Raw genomic sequence first — 15,919 nt, 5'->3', positions numbered from 1 at the left:
CTATGAAACTGTTAAACGTGTTCACACCTAAACAATTATCAATAAATAGTACTTTTTACGCAAATATGAAAATTTATATCGAACCAAAAAATTAACGAAACCAGACAGACATCGACCCACACGAAAACTTGTGGGTCAACACTATGACAAGGAGCACCCACGTCGCGTTAGAAAGGTTAATCACATCCTATACGATATTAAGAGAATACAAATAAACAAGCACTGTCGAACGAGCTAGTAACGATGATTGTAATAATTTTGCAATTAACTGTAATTTCATCATACATCCCATTAAAATAATCCTATCACACTTGATATATGGTTACCGTTGGACGTTTCCATTGAGAACTGTTTACTTAAGTTTCTCACGTTTCCATCGTAAGTTCAGAGCACAATGCGACTCTATATATGATTTTAATAACTAGAACGATCTATTTTTCGCGCCATTATACGACAAATCTTACGAGACCAATTCGCACGCGGGCATGCATAATTGTGATTTACACGAGGTCTGCGTGGCAATTAATCATGAACGTAATGTCCTGCGCTGACCATGAATGTAATTCTGTAATTCGATCAATGTTGACCATGGAAAAAGGAAAAAGGGAACAGATGGACTCGAGTTAGTTCTTTTTTTTTTTTTTACAGGAAATAGGAGGTGGTTTATTCACGTGAATTAGCGTCTAAATTCGGTCAATATTGACCATGGAAAGAAAAATAGGGGAACAAATGGACAAAAATTAGATAGGTTGCTCTGTTGGTTTTTTTCATGAAATCACACGAACTGGCGTCTAAATTGATTTACTGGCATATCAAGAAGCGGGAAGTTTAATATTGTATACCATATATCGATGAGAGATTGAGTAATTTTATTCAATAACGGTAGATTGGCTAAGAGAATGAACTACCTAATACTCGTTCTCGTTAAATCTAGCCAAAATCTGATATACCGTATCCTGTTGCGTTAATACGTCTCGGAAAGAAGTTCATTAGAGCTAATCTTAACTTGAATCTCTCTTCATTTGTACTTCGTGTAGTACCTTTTTAATTATAATTGTACATAAACTGGTATAGATGTAATACTTATCACAAAATATATATTTAAATTCGTCGCTAATAACCTATCAGTAGGTGCAACGTAAAGCCTGTAAAATTCACTTTTGGAAACTCGCTAATGGATCATTTTCAGCCGACAGGTCATTCAAACTGACCTAACAATGTAGCAATAATCAGGTAGCTACTGAAAAATGCCATGACGCTGGAATTAGTCATCCACGTGCTATGTAAATCAGCTGATAGAAGAATTGGCGGGAAAAGTTGACAGAAACTTGTACAGCACGGATCATTTTTCTGTTGACTCATATTGCAAAGGGTGCATTTCTAAGTAACACACGCTTCGAAATTTGCGGCGGTCTCTTTTGGTTCTTGAGATATGCGAATTTGTAAACTGTACTTATTACATACAGAAATGTATCCTCTTAATAATGATTCGTAAAATAAAAATATCTTGTTTTCAAAAATTATACGTATTTTTGTAATCTAGCCTAACAATTGAATACGACCCAGACCGAAACCCTAACCCTAACCTAATTCTGATTTTAAACGAAGATTGGGTTTGGCTCAGGTTAGATTAGATTAGAATTACTTGGGGGTGGAGATGCAGTGGGGTCAATGCTTTTAAAAAATCTTGAAGATATATGTCAAGGTTAAGGTTAAGAGAGGAGAAATTTCTTTTCTTAAAAGTATTACTTTTATAATATTTCAAAATCGCATATCTCAAGAACCAAAAAAAGACCGCCGCAAAATTCAAAATGCGTGTTTCTTAGGAACGCACCCTTTGCAATCTATGCCCAAAGAAAAATGATCCACGCGGTGTAAATTTTTATCAACTGTTGCACTTGTCCACTTGGACAAATTGCAATGTTCAGAATAAAAGGAAAAAATCCCCACGGTATGTGAATTTTACATATGGATAGTTATTCAGGGTCGAAAGAAAGGTGGACAAAGACAAAGAGCCGATGATGTGGGGAATCGCGTGGAACAAAGTGTACTAACGGTATAATTAACTCATCTGCAGAAATAAATTAACGCCGTGATTGCATTATAATCGTGATTCTCAAGTATCCTCCGGCCTTGTAGTTTAGAAGCGTGTCGCTGTTACGAATATGCACGCGCTTCGTCACCTAGGAATGCAGAAGGAAACCCGAAGCCACTGTCTCGTATAACGGCCTGCGTTATAACTTCACCGGCTGGCGCAGAAACACGCAGTATACTTTCGTTGCCTAACCGTCTTATTCCTGGGAACAGTAGAACGTAGAATAACATAATGTTTACATCGCAAAAGATTCGGCCTACGTTTTGTGTAACACGCAGTCATTATCGACAATACGTTTTATTTTTACGCGCGAGCCACGAGTTTCTTGAAATGCAATTCACCGGAAACCGGAAGATTTTCGTGTTTAACCATTTTAGGCTCAAGGTAACGATCTATCGTTACACCTGTTACTTACGAAAATTCTAACCACGACGATTTATCGTTATCGATTTTTACTGTCTGCTATTGTCAAACTGTAATTGTTTGCAAATTAAGATAATACGTAACAGGTAGACGACACTTGTTGATACACGGAACGGTCATTTGTAATGTATTTATATCAATATTTATTTTTTTTATTCTCACACTGAATGCACTCGTGTTAATCCTTTCGTTAGGATCATTTCTACCGAAAAACAATCATATAGGATGACTACTAATTTAATGTATAAGCATTTAAACCATGGGTGTCCAACCTTTCGATTTGCCTGGGCCATACGAAATATATAATACAGTTAATTGTACATAAGTAACAAAACCTCCTTTATTTTTTAATATTTTTTATTATAATGCAATTGAGTCGTGAAAAATATCGCTAAAAATCACATAATAATGTTAAAAGTTTACGATATTGTGCTGTTCAGGGCCACATTGCGGCCCGCAGGTTGGACACGCCTGATTTAAACCTACGTAGGCAGTCTGGGTCATTAATGACCCAAGCGAAATTTCACTCGTGTTTCTTCGAAACGAATTTTTATTTTTATTGTAAAAAGTGACTTAACAAACTACTGTATAATGTAATAAAGATTTTGACAAGTATCCCAGAATTTTTTCACATTTTTTTGAAGTATCCAATAGTAAAAATATTAGACTTATATAAACAACCCAATTTGTTTAGCAGGTGTAAAAAAATATGTATGTTTGCCTATGAAGTTATAATTAAATTTGGTATAATGGAATTTGTCAATTTGGTAATGCTAATTGGACGTTCTGAGAAAATTCGAGAATAAAATTACCATAAAAGTTGTTTAGAAAACAGTCAAATCCCTTTTTTGTATTTATTTTCTGTGAAATATTCTACTATGAAATTCGACATGTTTCTATTCACTGAAATATTTCGCAAACCACATAGGGCACTAAGAAGTAGGAAATACATATAAAATTCGGAAGACACTGATAACAGCTCGATAAAATTTGTTCGAACTTGTTGAAATACTCGATCGACTCGATGTAACATGCTCACTTCGGGTGAAACCGGAAGTCGAGTCGAATTTCGAGGACTCTGCTTCCACTACAGTTCACATGTTATATCAATCGTTATAACGTTACTTCGTCCATTACAACACTATCCTACAAAAACTACGAAAAAGTGTAACATCCAAGAAATAAAATTGTAAACAAGACGAATTATTTACAATTTTGTAAAAAACAAAATCCATTCACAAAAGAAATATCACTAAAAGTATTTTTATTAATTCCTACTGACACGCACATAATTTCATTACTACACTTAAAGGTTATACACTTACGCTAATTTTCTATTTTATTAATTATATTTTCTAATCTTTTTTATCAAAATTATTCATATTATATCCATTTTCAGTTTTTATTAATCCTAACCTTCTTCAGATTTAAATCAAAGGTGTTCATTCCAACACAGTCGAACCAAGTTTCAAACAACAACAACAAAACTGTGCATCTTATTTTGACACACCACGCAAGAAAATTTCGTAATTCGCTGACTATAATAATAGAAAGAAAATAATTCCAGGATAAAATCGTTCTCTCCCGATTCACGTTCGAGCCGCTTAAACACGGCGCGTAACTAGAAACTGCGAAACGAAATTCAATCTAAGATGAAACAAAATAATCCGTCAAGCTCGTGGTCGTGGTTCCTGTAACGTCGCCGTTTTCCGTCCCCGTCGAAGCCATCCTGTGCAACTTTCTCTTCTGTCCGTTCGGGACACCTTGTAGAAAGCAACGGCTGTATCGGCGCGGCAGGTATATACCGAGAGAGACCTTTGTCGGTCGGGCTAACCAGAAGGAGGGACTGAAGGGAAGCTCGAGACAAAGGGACGAACAGGGTCCGAACTGTTGGAGAGGGGTGTCGCGGAGAGGAGAGTAAAATGACCCAGATGCTCCGGGGCCCATACATTTTAGCCTGCGTTCAGCTGAACCAGCTATATACGCGATCGACCAACTGGTAAGCAAGATTGTTTGAACGCCCAAAAACGGAACCGGCGTAGAATCGATCCTACGAAATTCCGAGTCGAAGATCTCTCGATCGACAACACACCTTTAACACGTTTTCACGTCACGGAAGAATTATATGTTGTTTGCCGGAGCATTCAGACGAAGTTAAAAGTCGCGTAGGTCGATTTTTTGTACAGACTAGTTCCAAAGGGTTTGCGTTCAGATTTTCGTTTTTGCTTATAAAAATGTTCTTGGATAGTGGAATCTTATTTAGAATGTTCAAAGAAGTTGTATAAATTTCTTCAAATTTTTGTAAAGACTGATGTGTCGACATAGATGACCCATTGGTTACGGTTTAACCCTTTCATGACCAGTGGATCGCACGTGTTCCACTTAGGTACTCGAACAAAAATTGATTTTTATTTAGTATCCATTGTAGACGCGATGATCGATAGATAAATGGCAAATTCTTTAAAAACTTATGTGGTAATGGAAGAGTTAAAAGTATCAATAATATGTTTACGGAGTAAGGGTTAATTATAGAAAAATATTGATATCATTCTAGTTTAATATGAATTGGTGTTACTATTATATTTGCATCAGGATCACTTAAATAATGAGGAGCTCGACAAATTAAAATAATTAAAATAACGATAAATATTAATACATCTTTAATGGTAAAATAAGGATGAAAAGGAATTTGATAAGTATTTCTATTATAACCCATTGGATTTGACGAATCGACTAGATGTCGAAAGAAGAAAATCGTTTTAACGCAGCATTAATTACTACTTGCCTTTTCAATTTTGAAAATTTTTCTTCCTTTACATTAAGGTGTACATGCATACACACATTTTAAAACACGCCGTCTACTACAAAACACATTGCATAAATCTACATTTACTAATAGACTTTTATTCCTCTTTTCTTCCTATGCTTCCTTGTACAGAGACATAAAACGCGATATCACCAGCGTTCATGTATACGTTAAAGGGCAATAACCTAACACACGCAACTTATGCTGTCTCGTTTATGCGAAAACTTGAAAGGTCGACTGCACGAAAACAAAAATTAACATCAATCTTTAAAAGGTAAAAAACAATTTTCCATCGCACTTTTCAAACGTGTGAACTCACCCCTGAAGACCGTATTTCTTTTTTCACACATTGTACAGTACAAAACGAACCGTATCAGGCGTAGTACACGGAGCGTAGATTTGCAACCTGAAATGAGAGAAATGAATCGCCGCCGTTGCAAAACCGGGGAACCACGGCGAAAACGAGAAACGCGCGCGCGCGCGTACATTCTTGGGCTTCTTTCTTAGGCCGGACGCTTAAAAGCATTAACATTCACGGCGTGCAGAAGGTGGAGAGAGGTGCCGCACGAAAAATGAACGGCGAAAAAAAAGTTAGAATACGCGAGGTTGGCAACGACGCAAAGCCACTTATTGCACTCTGTGTTTTGTCGTAGTACTATACCCATTGGCACAAAAGAAGCTAGGAGAGAGAGAGAGAGAGAGAGAGAGAGAGAGAGAGAGAGAGAGAGAGAGAGAAGCACGTGACGTCGGGGGTTCCCCGCCGTCCTTTCCTACAGAGAAGCCGCACACGTATGCTGCGCTCTTAGGATCAAGAGAAAGAGCCAAAGGAAACGAGCGGGCGAAGAAGAAAAAAAAAAACGCTGTGGAGGAAACTTTGCTGATGCAAAAATTCTGTTTTCCTTTCTTTTTCTTTCTAATTTTTTTCTTTTTGTTCTTTTTTTTTTTTGGTCAACATTGGGTGGTTCGTAACGGAGGTTTATTTTTAACTTGAAAAGGTGGCATCCATTGTTCTTCACAATGCGTATGCTTTCTTTCGATTGTCTCGTTTGATATTTTCAACATTATATTACAAATAAACATCGTTAAGTTTCTTTTGAGATGATTTTTGTTTTCTTTTTATTACAAGTATGTGTGTTTTTATTCGGGGGAAAAAGATTCATAAATTCTTTTAATAAAACTCTGCGGGTACTTATACGAATTCCGACTCTGCTCTCTGTTTTGTCGAAATTCCTTTGTCAGAGTAAAACAGCAAACGGATGAAAATTAAGGAAAATCGGGAAATAAAAGGAACATAAGCAAACGATGAAAAGACAGCAAAGAAAGGGAAGAATGCGAAAATAAGCAAAGAGAAGAATATAAACGAGAAAAAGGGGGATGATGGTATAGTAGAAAAAGAGAAAAAGGAAAAAGAGGAACAGCGGAGGAGTTCGAAATAAAAGAGCGAAAAATAAGAGCAAGGAGGGAAAAGTAAATTTGTGTTCCTCGTAGCTAAGGGAATGGGCAAGCAGACATGAAAAGGTACAATGGAACCCTGAAATCAAGTTAAGAATTCATGGAGATAAATGCAATTCGCTTCGTCCATATATTTTTGACCTAACTTCCCGTTCAGAATTGGCTCGATACAATTCGATGCAATATCGATTAAACCTGATAAATTAAGTACCTGCAGATAAAATCTCGATTAACGAGGTTGCAATTAAACCTGCAATTACAATTACTACGCGAATCGAACGTGCAAGTTTCGTTTTTTTATGAGCCATCACATTTAAGGTTGTTGCAATAACGACCGGACTGTGTGAATATCCGTTCTGCCCGAATAACTAAAAAAATTGTTTAGTACAAGTAATTGTGCTCGTCTTGTAAAAAATTTATGGGAACAATTCTTTTGTTTCTGGCCAAACGCGCCTATTAAGCTACAGAGCTATTACATCGATTATGCAATTACTTTAAAACTAAACAATTTTCTTATTTCCGATACGTTGCCTTTTTTTTTTCAATTCCTTGAGAGAAAATTTTCCCAAATTTTATCTCTCATTTTTTCCTCCTGGAGCACTGATAAGTAACGGAAAAAAATAATATTTTCTTTTTATAAATCGGTCAAAAATGCACACTTTATTGTCAAATCGAGGAAAAAGTATAATACATTTTTCGGTGTGTCGTAGAATTTTGGTATTAGTTTACGCGTGAGATAAAAAAAAAATTAAAAATCGCATGTTCTAGAGGAATATTACGTAGACTCTGTATAATTATAACTTCGCTCACTATTCTCAGCAAATTTTACAATGTGCTACTTTCTACTTTCTAAACTATTATAAAATTCGCCAAATTTCCGCAAAGCCGATAAATTTCCTCCGTGAACTCCCAGATGGACAGATTTATTAATAACAGAAGGCGCAGGAAAAAGAAGCGGAGCCAGCAGAAAGCGAATCGTTACTGCCATTAATCAGGCAGCCTCAATGCAAACATGTTCAAGTGCTGCGGAGGAGTATTACACATCCGAGAGATCGATCTCGCGCGGTGCAAAAGAGCACGATTATGCGTGCGAAACAACCCCGACCCACAACACACGCACACATCGACACAGTAGGCACACGATCCAAGTTTCGTTAAAAGGTACCTATACGAACAGAGAGAAGAAGAAGGAGCGGTTTATTTTTATTTTTGTCTGGCGAGCGCTAAATGAAAATGGGTCGAGGCGTCTGTGCTCATTTGCGCTCCTCCTTTTTATTTCTTTTCCAAAGTGCTGCCGCTACAAAAGGCGCGACACTCCTCGAGACCGGGTGTACAACCGTGCACCGCTGGTTTACGCCTATGTCTTCCTTTCCCTTTTCCCAAAAAGCATCCCCTGCAAACCGGAAGCTTTACGCGCCAAATACAGTCGATCACGGGATGTTTACGAACGACGACACGTGGAGCCAGGGAACATCAATACGAGTTTCTTTTAGGAATCGTAACCCTCCATAGGCAAACATATTTTTTCGCACTTCATACGATGATTGGTTCGTTTATGTTCAAGTCGAATTTTTCACTGTTCTGGACTTTCAAAAAATCTGAAAAAATTTTGAGACACTTATCGAAGTCTCTACCACATTGTACAATTGTTCGTTAAGTCAAGTGTTAGAACTTTCTTTGATAAAAATAGAAGTTAATTTCGAAGAATACAAGAACGAAATTTGGCCTGGGTCATTAATGACCCAGATTACCTACAGAGGGTAAACCCCTTGCCTTCTAATAACGAATCACACTCGTGGTGCAGGTGATGGTTGAGATGTAACAGAAGAAGAATTGTACTTCTAATCAATTTACATTTTAGAGTTAATCTTTAACTTCAATTTAAATCTAAGGATTACAAAATACGAATTGTACCAGGTACCCATTGGTACCCATAAGTTTGTGTTGAACTGTATACAGAAATTTAGATCAATATTTGAAATATACATTTAAATTTCATAAAAAAATAAGTTACCTTCTAGTTTTACAATTTCTTTCCATTTTTTTTTTTCTTTTTGGTAGAGCGACTATACCGTCGCTGTAATATTTGTTTGGCATTTAATTAAAATATTTTTCGTTTTTGGCTCGAACATATGGAATGACTTAATATCCGGGTGGGTCACGTAAAACAGGCCACCTAATTATCTTGTCTAGCTGTGATGGTATGAGAAAATTTTTGTACGTAATTTAAATGGTTTCAAAGAGTGAATAAGGAAGAAATTTCCTTTACAAATGCCATTTTTTGTTTCTTTTTTTTTTTTCAAGGTCATCTATGTTTTTTTACTCAAATGTATATATATGTTGTAGCAGTCATTGACGTGCATTTAAACATGCACAATAAAATTTGTAAATAACAAAATCACAGAAAGTATGCTCGAATAAAAAAGAAAATACAAAGTTTGTGAAGAATAACCTTTCCGTTTATTTTGCGATACGTAAAAATCATTACTATCGCGGCTAATTTCCTCAGTTTGAAGATTTCGTTTAAACATTGAAAAAGCAGTGAAAAAATCATGATAAAACGACGCAGAATGGTGTAGAATAAAATTTCTTCCGACTTTTCACAGAGTTTGACAAAGAGATCATGCAATTCCGTTATGAACAAACTCTTCCACAGATATCTGTTGCCCGATAGAGGCCGCAAATATATATGTACATACATACCTAAACCGGCCATCGTGTGACCAATTAATAAGGAAACGTTCTCCACGTGCGTGGTTTTCGACGCTGTCGCGTGTAACGAGCAAGAAGTCTCGCGGCGGCAAAAAAGGAAACCGGGATGCTTCGTATTTGGACACCGGTCTCGTTAATATTCGCTACGTAGCGAAAGGGAACCCAGGCTCTCTCGAGAGACCACGCAGTTCTTAGTGGGCCAGGGCTTCGCCAAAATTCGTCGAACAGGCTTGGCCTTCGTCGCGCCGCATCGCCACCCGTGCAACACACACTACACGCGCAGAGAGAGAGAGAGAGAGACGCGAAGAAGGCGAGCGAGGCCAAATACGAGGAAAAGGACAAAAAGGGTGAAGAAGTGGAGGGAGGAGAGAGAGGAAGGAACGGGCGATCTCCTTAAGAGAAATGCGTGGGAATTGAACCATGTGGCCCGAGGACTGGTTCGCGAAATATCGCATTGCGAAAGTACGCGCACACCCACAGAGAGAGAAAGAGAGAAAAAGAGAGTATACGGAGCTATATTGTGTGCATGTAAGACGGCGGGAACTGTTCGGTGTGTATATGCACTCCCGTTCATAAGTATTAGAACACTTACTGAAGTAAACCTAAACAATCATTACAAGAATCTTAAGATCCTAAAAAGAATTATTCCGTCTGAAATCCTATAACGAGTACATACACAAGGTTCGATAAAAAAAAAAATATCCAGACTAGTGTTACAAATCTTTATTTAAAAAAATTCGTAGGCACTTGTGTTGTTTATAAATGATGTTTTGTATCAAATAACTTTTTTTAAGTACGCTCTCTGAACCGTGTAAATCAAGCCTTTAACACGTTCCCTGCCACCGACGCAGCATATGCGGTACAAAATGTACTGCCCAGAGTGCTATCTATTTTCCAATGGCGGCGAGGGTGTTAAGCGTAGAAGAAGATATCTACAGATTCTATTTCACATTTACTCCGTTAATATCACTGTGACATAAAAAACATCTAGGAACTCAAAAATTCTTCGATGCTATAATTCAACTTTTCCGTCTAATTGATTTAAAATTAGCGCCTTAATCTGCTTCCACTTTTTGCTCGTACTTTCTCCTCTTCTTTTTCCACATCTTCCATAGCGTGAATTAAGGTCGCGAGAAACTAAGATCGTGTTTAAGAAACACGTGGTACGTTGGTCGATATTATTTAAAAAAAAAAATTAGTAGAAAATTTTTTTCAGGCAAGTTTCTTATTTGCAATACAAGTTTTATAAGTATCTATTAGAAAATGTTTGTGAATAACAATATTTAAAAAATTTTTCAAAAATGTATTAAACAAACTCTGACACATATACCAGTAGGAAGAGTATAGAAAAGGATCATAGTTACGACGCAAAAAATAGTTTGCGCGATTGTCGACCATTAAAGGTGCGTTACGAGAGCGGCAAAGGTAAGCACATAATGCGCATGTGTGTCAGTCGGGACAAGAACCTCGAGTGCCGCGTGACTCGTAGCTACTACTGTGAATTAACAGCTGATTTTACGCGTAAATGCGTGGATATGCACGTACACGTATTATACACGTTGCATTCAGATATCGTCGCCGTATCACGTAACCCGTGAACGAGTACGCAAGTTGCTTTCAGATAAACGTCAAATTTATATAACTACTATAATTTCGAAAAATTTACTGGCTTTATACAGGGTGTTCCCGAATTGATGGTACAATCCAAAGACGGCTGAATCTAGATGAAAAAGTAAGTTGAAAACGTTTAGAGTAACATTTTTTTTTTCCATACGAAGCCTCGTTAATTTCCGAATTAATCATTGTTAAATTTTAATATTTCTCGTTTTCAAATGTTCGAATAATACAATGCAATATTGGAACAATAAAAACATAAAGCACAGCAAAAATACAATGGAATAATAAAAGAAAAATTATTTTCTCCTTGAGCTGTTCCCCACTTAGATTCTCGTTGCAGTACACAAGAAACTTGACTTGACTCCATAAGTAAAAATATATCGATATCAAGATCCTAGTGTGCAAGCTATTTCACCATTACGATCGATTCTTATTTCTATGTCATTCTTTATCCTTCGCTATCTAATGTGACAAACAGCAATTCAGATAGTCACCAATGACATTAGTTAAACGCAAGTGTAACAGATTATGTGTATGATTACGTTACTCATTCAGAAATGAAGCTCCGTATGAAAAATGTTACTCTACATTTACGAATTATTTTTTCACCTAGATTCACCCTTTCTCGGGTTGTACCATCAGTTCAGAAACACTCTGTATACGCGAATATTGTTACGACGATTAACCTAGTCGAATAACTTCATTCAGCTCGATAAGGCATTAAGTATTTGAAAAAACTCGATGGTGTTGTACAAGATAAAAATTGTAAACCAGGAAAAGATGTGAATAACCTAGTAAATAACCAATTGTCTGATAATATCTCGATAATCATTTCCTTCAGTACGTATATACATAAATACTTGTTTCAGCGGAAACTCACACGCTTTAAAAGTTTGCGCAGAAATGGAAATAAGTAAAAGTCTAAAATTGCACTTTTTTAATTATTATCCTTCTTACTTAAAATTATTTTGTAACTTTTATTGAAAAAGTTTCCGTTTTAATACTTTCGAAAAGAGAAAAATAAGCATTTTAAAATGTTAATGTACATAAGTAACAAAACTTCCTTTACTTTTTATACTTTTTATTATAGCGCACTCGAGTTGTGAAAAATATTGCTAAAAATCACGTAATAACGTTAAAAGTTTACGATCTTGTTACGAGCCGCGTTACTATTTTCAGGGCCACATGCGGCCCGGCGGGCAGCGGGTTGGACACGCCTAAACTAAAGTTTCAAAAGAAATGGCGCCAACAGTGTTCACCATGTATCTTTAATTAACCCTTGTGTGGTCAACTAAAATGTCCACCATTGTTTCAAACTTCAATATTTAAAATTGTTTACGTAAATTTTTATTTTGTAAAAATGTCCAAAAAATGGGAATCCGGAGCGGTTTTACGATACTTTCATAAGGACATAAAAAAATCTGTTAAAGAAAATATAGAAATGGGTACTCGGGTTGGACGCACAAGGGTTAATTATACAAATTTCACAAAATCCCTGGTCATAAATTACTAACTAAGCTATCCAAAAGAAAAGGAGTTCACCGTGTATGTTCAATAAAATGATAAGGGACGTCAGCTGATATTTGCAACGTCAGAGAAGCAACCGTATAAGGGCAAACTAAAGCGGTCAGTGTCACACGGTTGGACTATGGCGAGACAAACGATTAAAGCACCGACATGACTAGGCACACGAGCCGATCGAGCGGGTCTAGTTTAACGGCGTGGGATCGGACGACGACTTTCACATGCTAAAATTAGTCCAACAACGCCGCGCGACAATTTGTAAAAGCCGCCGCCGACGTCGCCACGGCGACGTTGCGTAATATTCGTACGTTCACGCGAGAACGATTGAGCTTCATTGGCGAATTCACCTTACCAAAGAGAAACAGGTTACCGTTTCCGGTCTACGTGTTAACCTTAGTAGGAACGACATCCTGTTAAGGACACATCGTCGGTCACTAACATGACCGTACGCGGTGAAACGTTACGACCGCAAAATAATTTATTCCCGCCTTAACAGTATCTAACCAGATCGTTATGACTAAAAAAGATGCAAAGTTCGTGTCTATGTTTTATCTTCCTTTGCGACTGGAAGCGGTTCAATGCATGCACTACGACACTTGGAAAGTATTGTAAACCTTATTGGAACTATTATCAAAATGAAATGAACATTCGTATGAGTTCAATTTTCATGGTACTTCGCTACCTTTCTTATTTAACCCTTTCGTTGCGGCAGATTTTAGTATGCAACACGTGTGGCAGACGGCGAATGTTTCACCGCGGCCGTAAAATCTGTTGTTTTGGTCGTGTAATTTAAAAATTTGGTTTATTAAATTGAGGTCGAAGTACGCGAGGGATAAAATTAAAGATCAAATTAAGGTGGAAATGCACCAAAAGGCTCAAATTTTCAAAATGCCTATACGCGTCAACAGCAATGAAAGGGTTAACAGTCTACTTAAATGTATACATTTTAATTCTGCTTGAAAATTGTAAAAAGATCTGATTTTTTTATTGTTATTATTACTTCGGATATTTGTATATGTCTAATTGAATACAACAGTGATCTTAATTGAAAGAAATATCCGACGAGAATTGTTCATCTTGAAGACAAAAAATCCATAGAGTGATGAATGAAAGTGCAGATCGAATGAATGAAGTGCTGCAGAGTGATACTACTAAACAACCGTACACCACTCATACGATAGTAAAATGTGTAGCCATTGACGGTCTCTCGGTGACGTGCAAAAAGTGCGGCATAAGAATAACTTTTTATACGCACAGCACATTTTGCACTCGTTCAAATTAGAGGTACACACTTTCGAATAAAACACGAATTTCGTTGAGGAAAAATGTTGCAGGTAAAAATTCTATACAAAATTACACGCAAAGCAAAATCAATTCTATAAGAGAATGTAAAAAAGTTTCATTTATAAGTTCGATACGACATTTCCCTCTCTATACGTGCAAATGATAACTAAATAGATACCGAGTGCATTCTATCCAAAGAATCGACCCTTTGAATTCATTCTACTCTACCAATATACTCCCACCTGTGTACAATTTATACGTGCCTAAAAAGAAATTACACACATCAATAGCAAAATACTTCAATCGGCACTACGAATTCAAAAGGTGAATCTAAAAACGTTATGAGGGAAGCCAAAAAGAGAATGGTAATTCAAGCCGAGGATTAATTCTTCCTCCAGCACAGGTAACTTATTGGAGGAAGCGCTAGAGAGACATCGCTTTTGATGGTAGAGCGTCTAAAACTACTGAAGGATCATATATATAAATACTTCGTTTCATAAAACTTTCATCGATCAAAGGCTAAATTAATTTTCATGTTCTCCTCTACTATGTCACAAAAGAACGGCCTAAATATATTTACAAAAGAAGCTGAATTTCGATGAACGTTTCGATTATGGGAATAATGATCTTGTTGTCTCATGCCAAAATTTCCTTCTTCAAGCTAAGATGATATATTTTGTACAAGGATAATTCCGTGAATTGAAAGAGAAAAGACGCGTGATCGTGGTCGAGTAGAAAAAGGAAGAACAGCGGCGTTTAACACTTACCTTAGAAAGTTTCTCGCCCTCGTGATGCGGCAGCAACGTCCTCAGCGACTGAAAACCGGCGTTAATACTTTGCATCCGACGACGTTCATTGCTGTTGGCGATTTCTCGCCGCATACGCTTTTCCTGCTCCATGTGGCTTCGCGGTGTCACACGGCTAACGTTGCTGGTACTGTTGCCGTTGCTCAGAGCAACGTTCTGACCAGCAACACGGCGGGATACCGCGCCGTTGCTCTTTGATTGCTGTTGCTGTTGCTCTTGCGAATCAACGACCTCGGCGACCGTCACGCTCGTGGTCACCGAGCCCTCCTCTACTATTCCAATGCTTCTGCAAACAGAAATCGGGCCCTTTTAAGCGGTTATAACAATTTCGCCGTGCCTGCCTCCGATTGATCCCCCTTTCCTAATTATACTACAGTATGCGAGAACTCTTAACCCTTTGCGGTCTGAATTACTTGCGTCGTTTAGTTCCACCTTGTCTGCACTCGTTTGCCCACCATCGAACGTGAAGTTTGCCTTTATTTCCACATTTCCGCATGACATTAAGTTACAAAATATTAAGTTTCAGTATAATACCAATAAATTAAAAAATGTATTACATCTGATGACAAAATTTCCTATGTCGAGCTGGCTTCGAAATGCGACGTCAAGTAATATGATTCGACTCAGGACTGTAAAGGGTTAAAAGCACGCTCGCAAAGGAACTTTGGTAACCCAAAAATTCCGATTTTTTTAACTTTACAAGTTTGTAGAAAGCGTTAGTAAAAGTACCACGCAACTTTCTTTTTTCGTACCTTTTAGTTCTTCAGAATAAAAACCCCGCGGTATATCACGTATGCTTTATTTACTGCACAAAAGTCGCATGCCGTCATCATTAAAGTCATATATTACATACACCACCGAAATGATAATAAATTGTGATTTCTCTGCACTACTATACATGTATATTCGACGGCCTATATTTAATTTATCTTACGAATACCACATATTTACATTTACTACAATAAAAACAAAATAGGGAAGATTGGCATTTTTATACATGTGTCGGTACACAGTTGACGAGAGAGAGAGAGAGAAAAAGCGAAATTATTTTCTCATTTTCTAAAGAAAATGAGGGGGGAGGAAAAAAAAACAGGGGCATAATTTTCAATGTGTTGAACCGACGGCGGTGAGACAAGGAGAAACTGTCATTGCCAGACATTATGGCGGGCGCATTCATTTGATAGCGCACGACAAGCACAC

At 37.3% G+C, this 15,919-nt stretch overlaps 1 protein-coding gene across 1 annotated transcript in view; it reads right to left on the bottom strand.

The window, feature by feature from the left end:
* Nucleotides 1–14,898, bottom strand: part of LOC108574211 (helix-loop-helix protein 11) — a 311,508-nt gene extending 296,610 nt beyond the window's left edge. The window contains exon 1 of the mRNA XM_017936787.1: nt 14,681–14,898. Within this exon, the coding sequence (XP_017792276.1) occupies nt 14,681–14,812 (132 nt within the window). The 5' untranslated portion in view covers nt 14,813–14,898. The remainder of the gene's footprint in view (nt 1–14,680) is intronic.
* Nucleotides 14,899–15,919: the final 1,021 nt, after the last annotated feature.

The sequence above is a fragment of the Habropoda laboriosa genome, unplaced genomic scaffold (genome assembly GCF_001263275.1).
Source record: "Habropoda laboriosa isolate 0110345459 unplaced genomic scaffold, ASM126327v1 scaffold26, whole genome shotgun sequence".
NCBI lineage: Eukaryota > Metazoa > Arthropoda > Insecta > Hymenoptera > Apidae > Habropoda > Habropoda laboriosa.
This window is presented reverse-complemented; position numbering and strand designations above follow the sequence as displayed.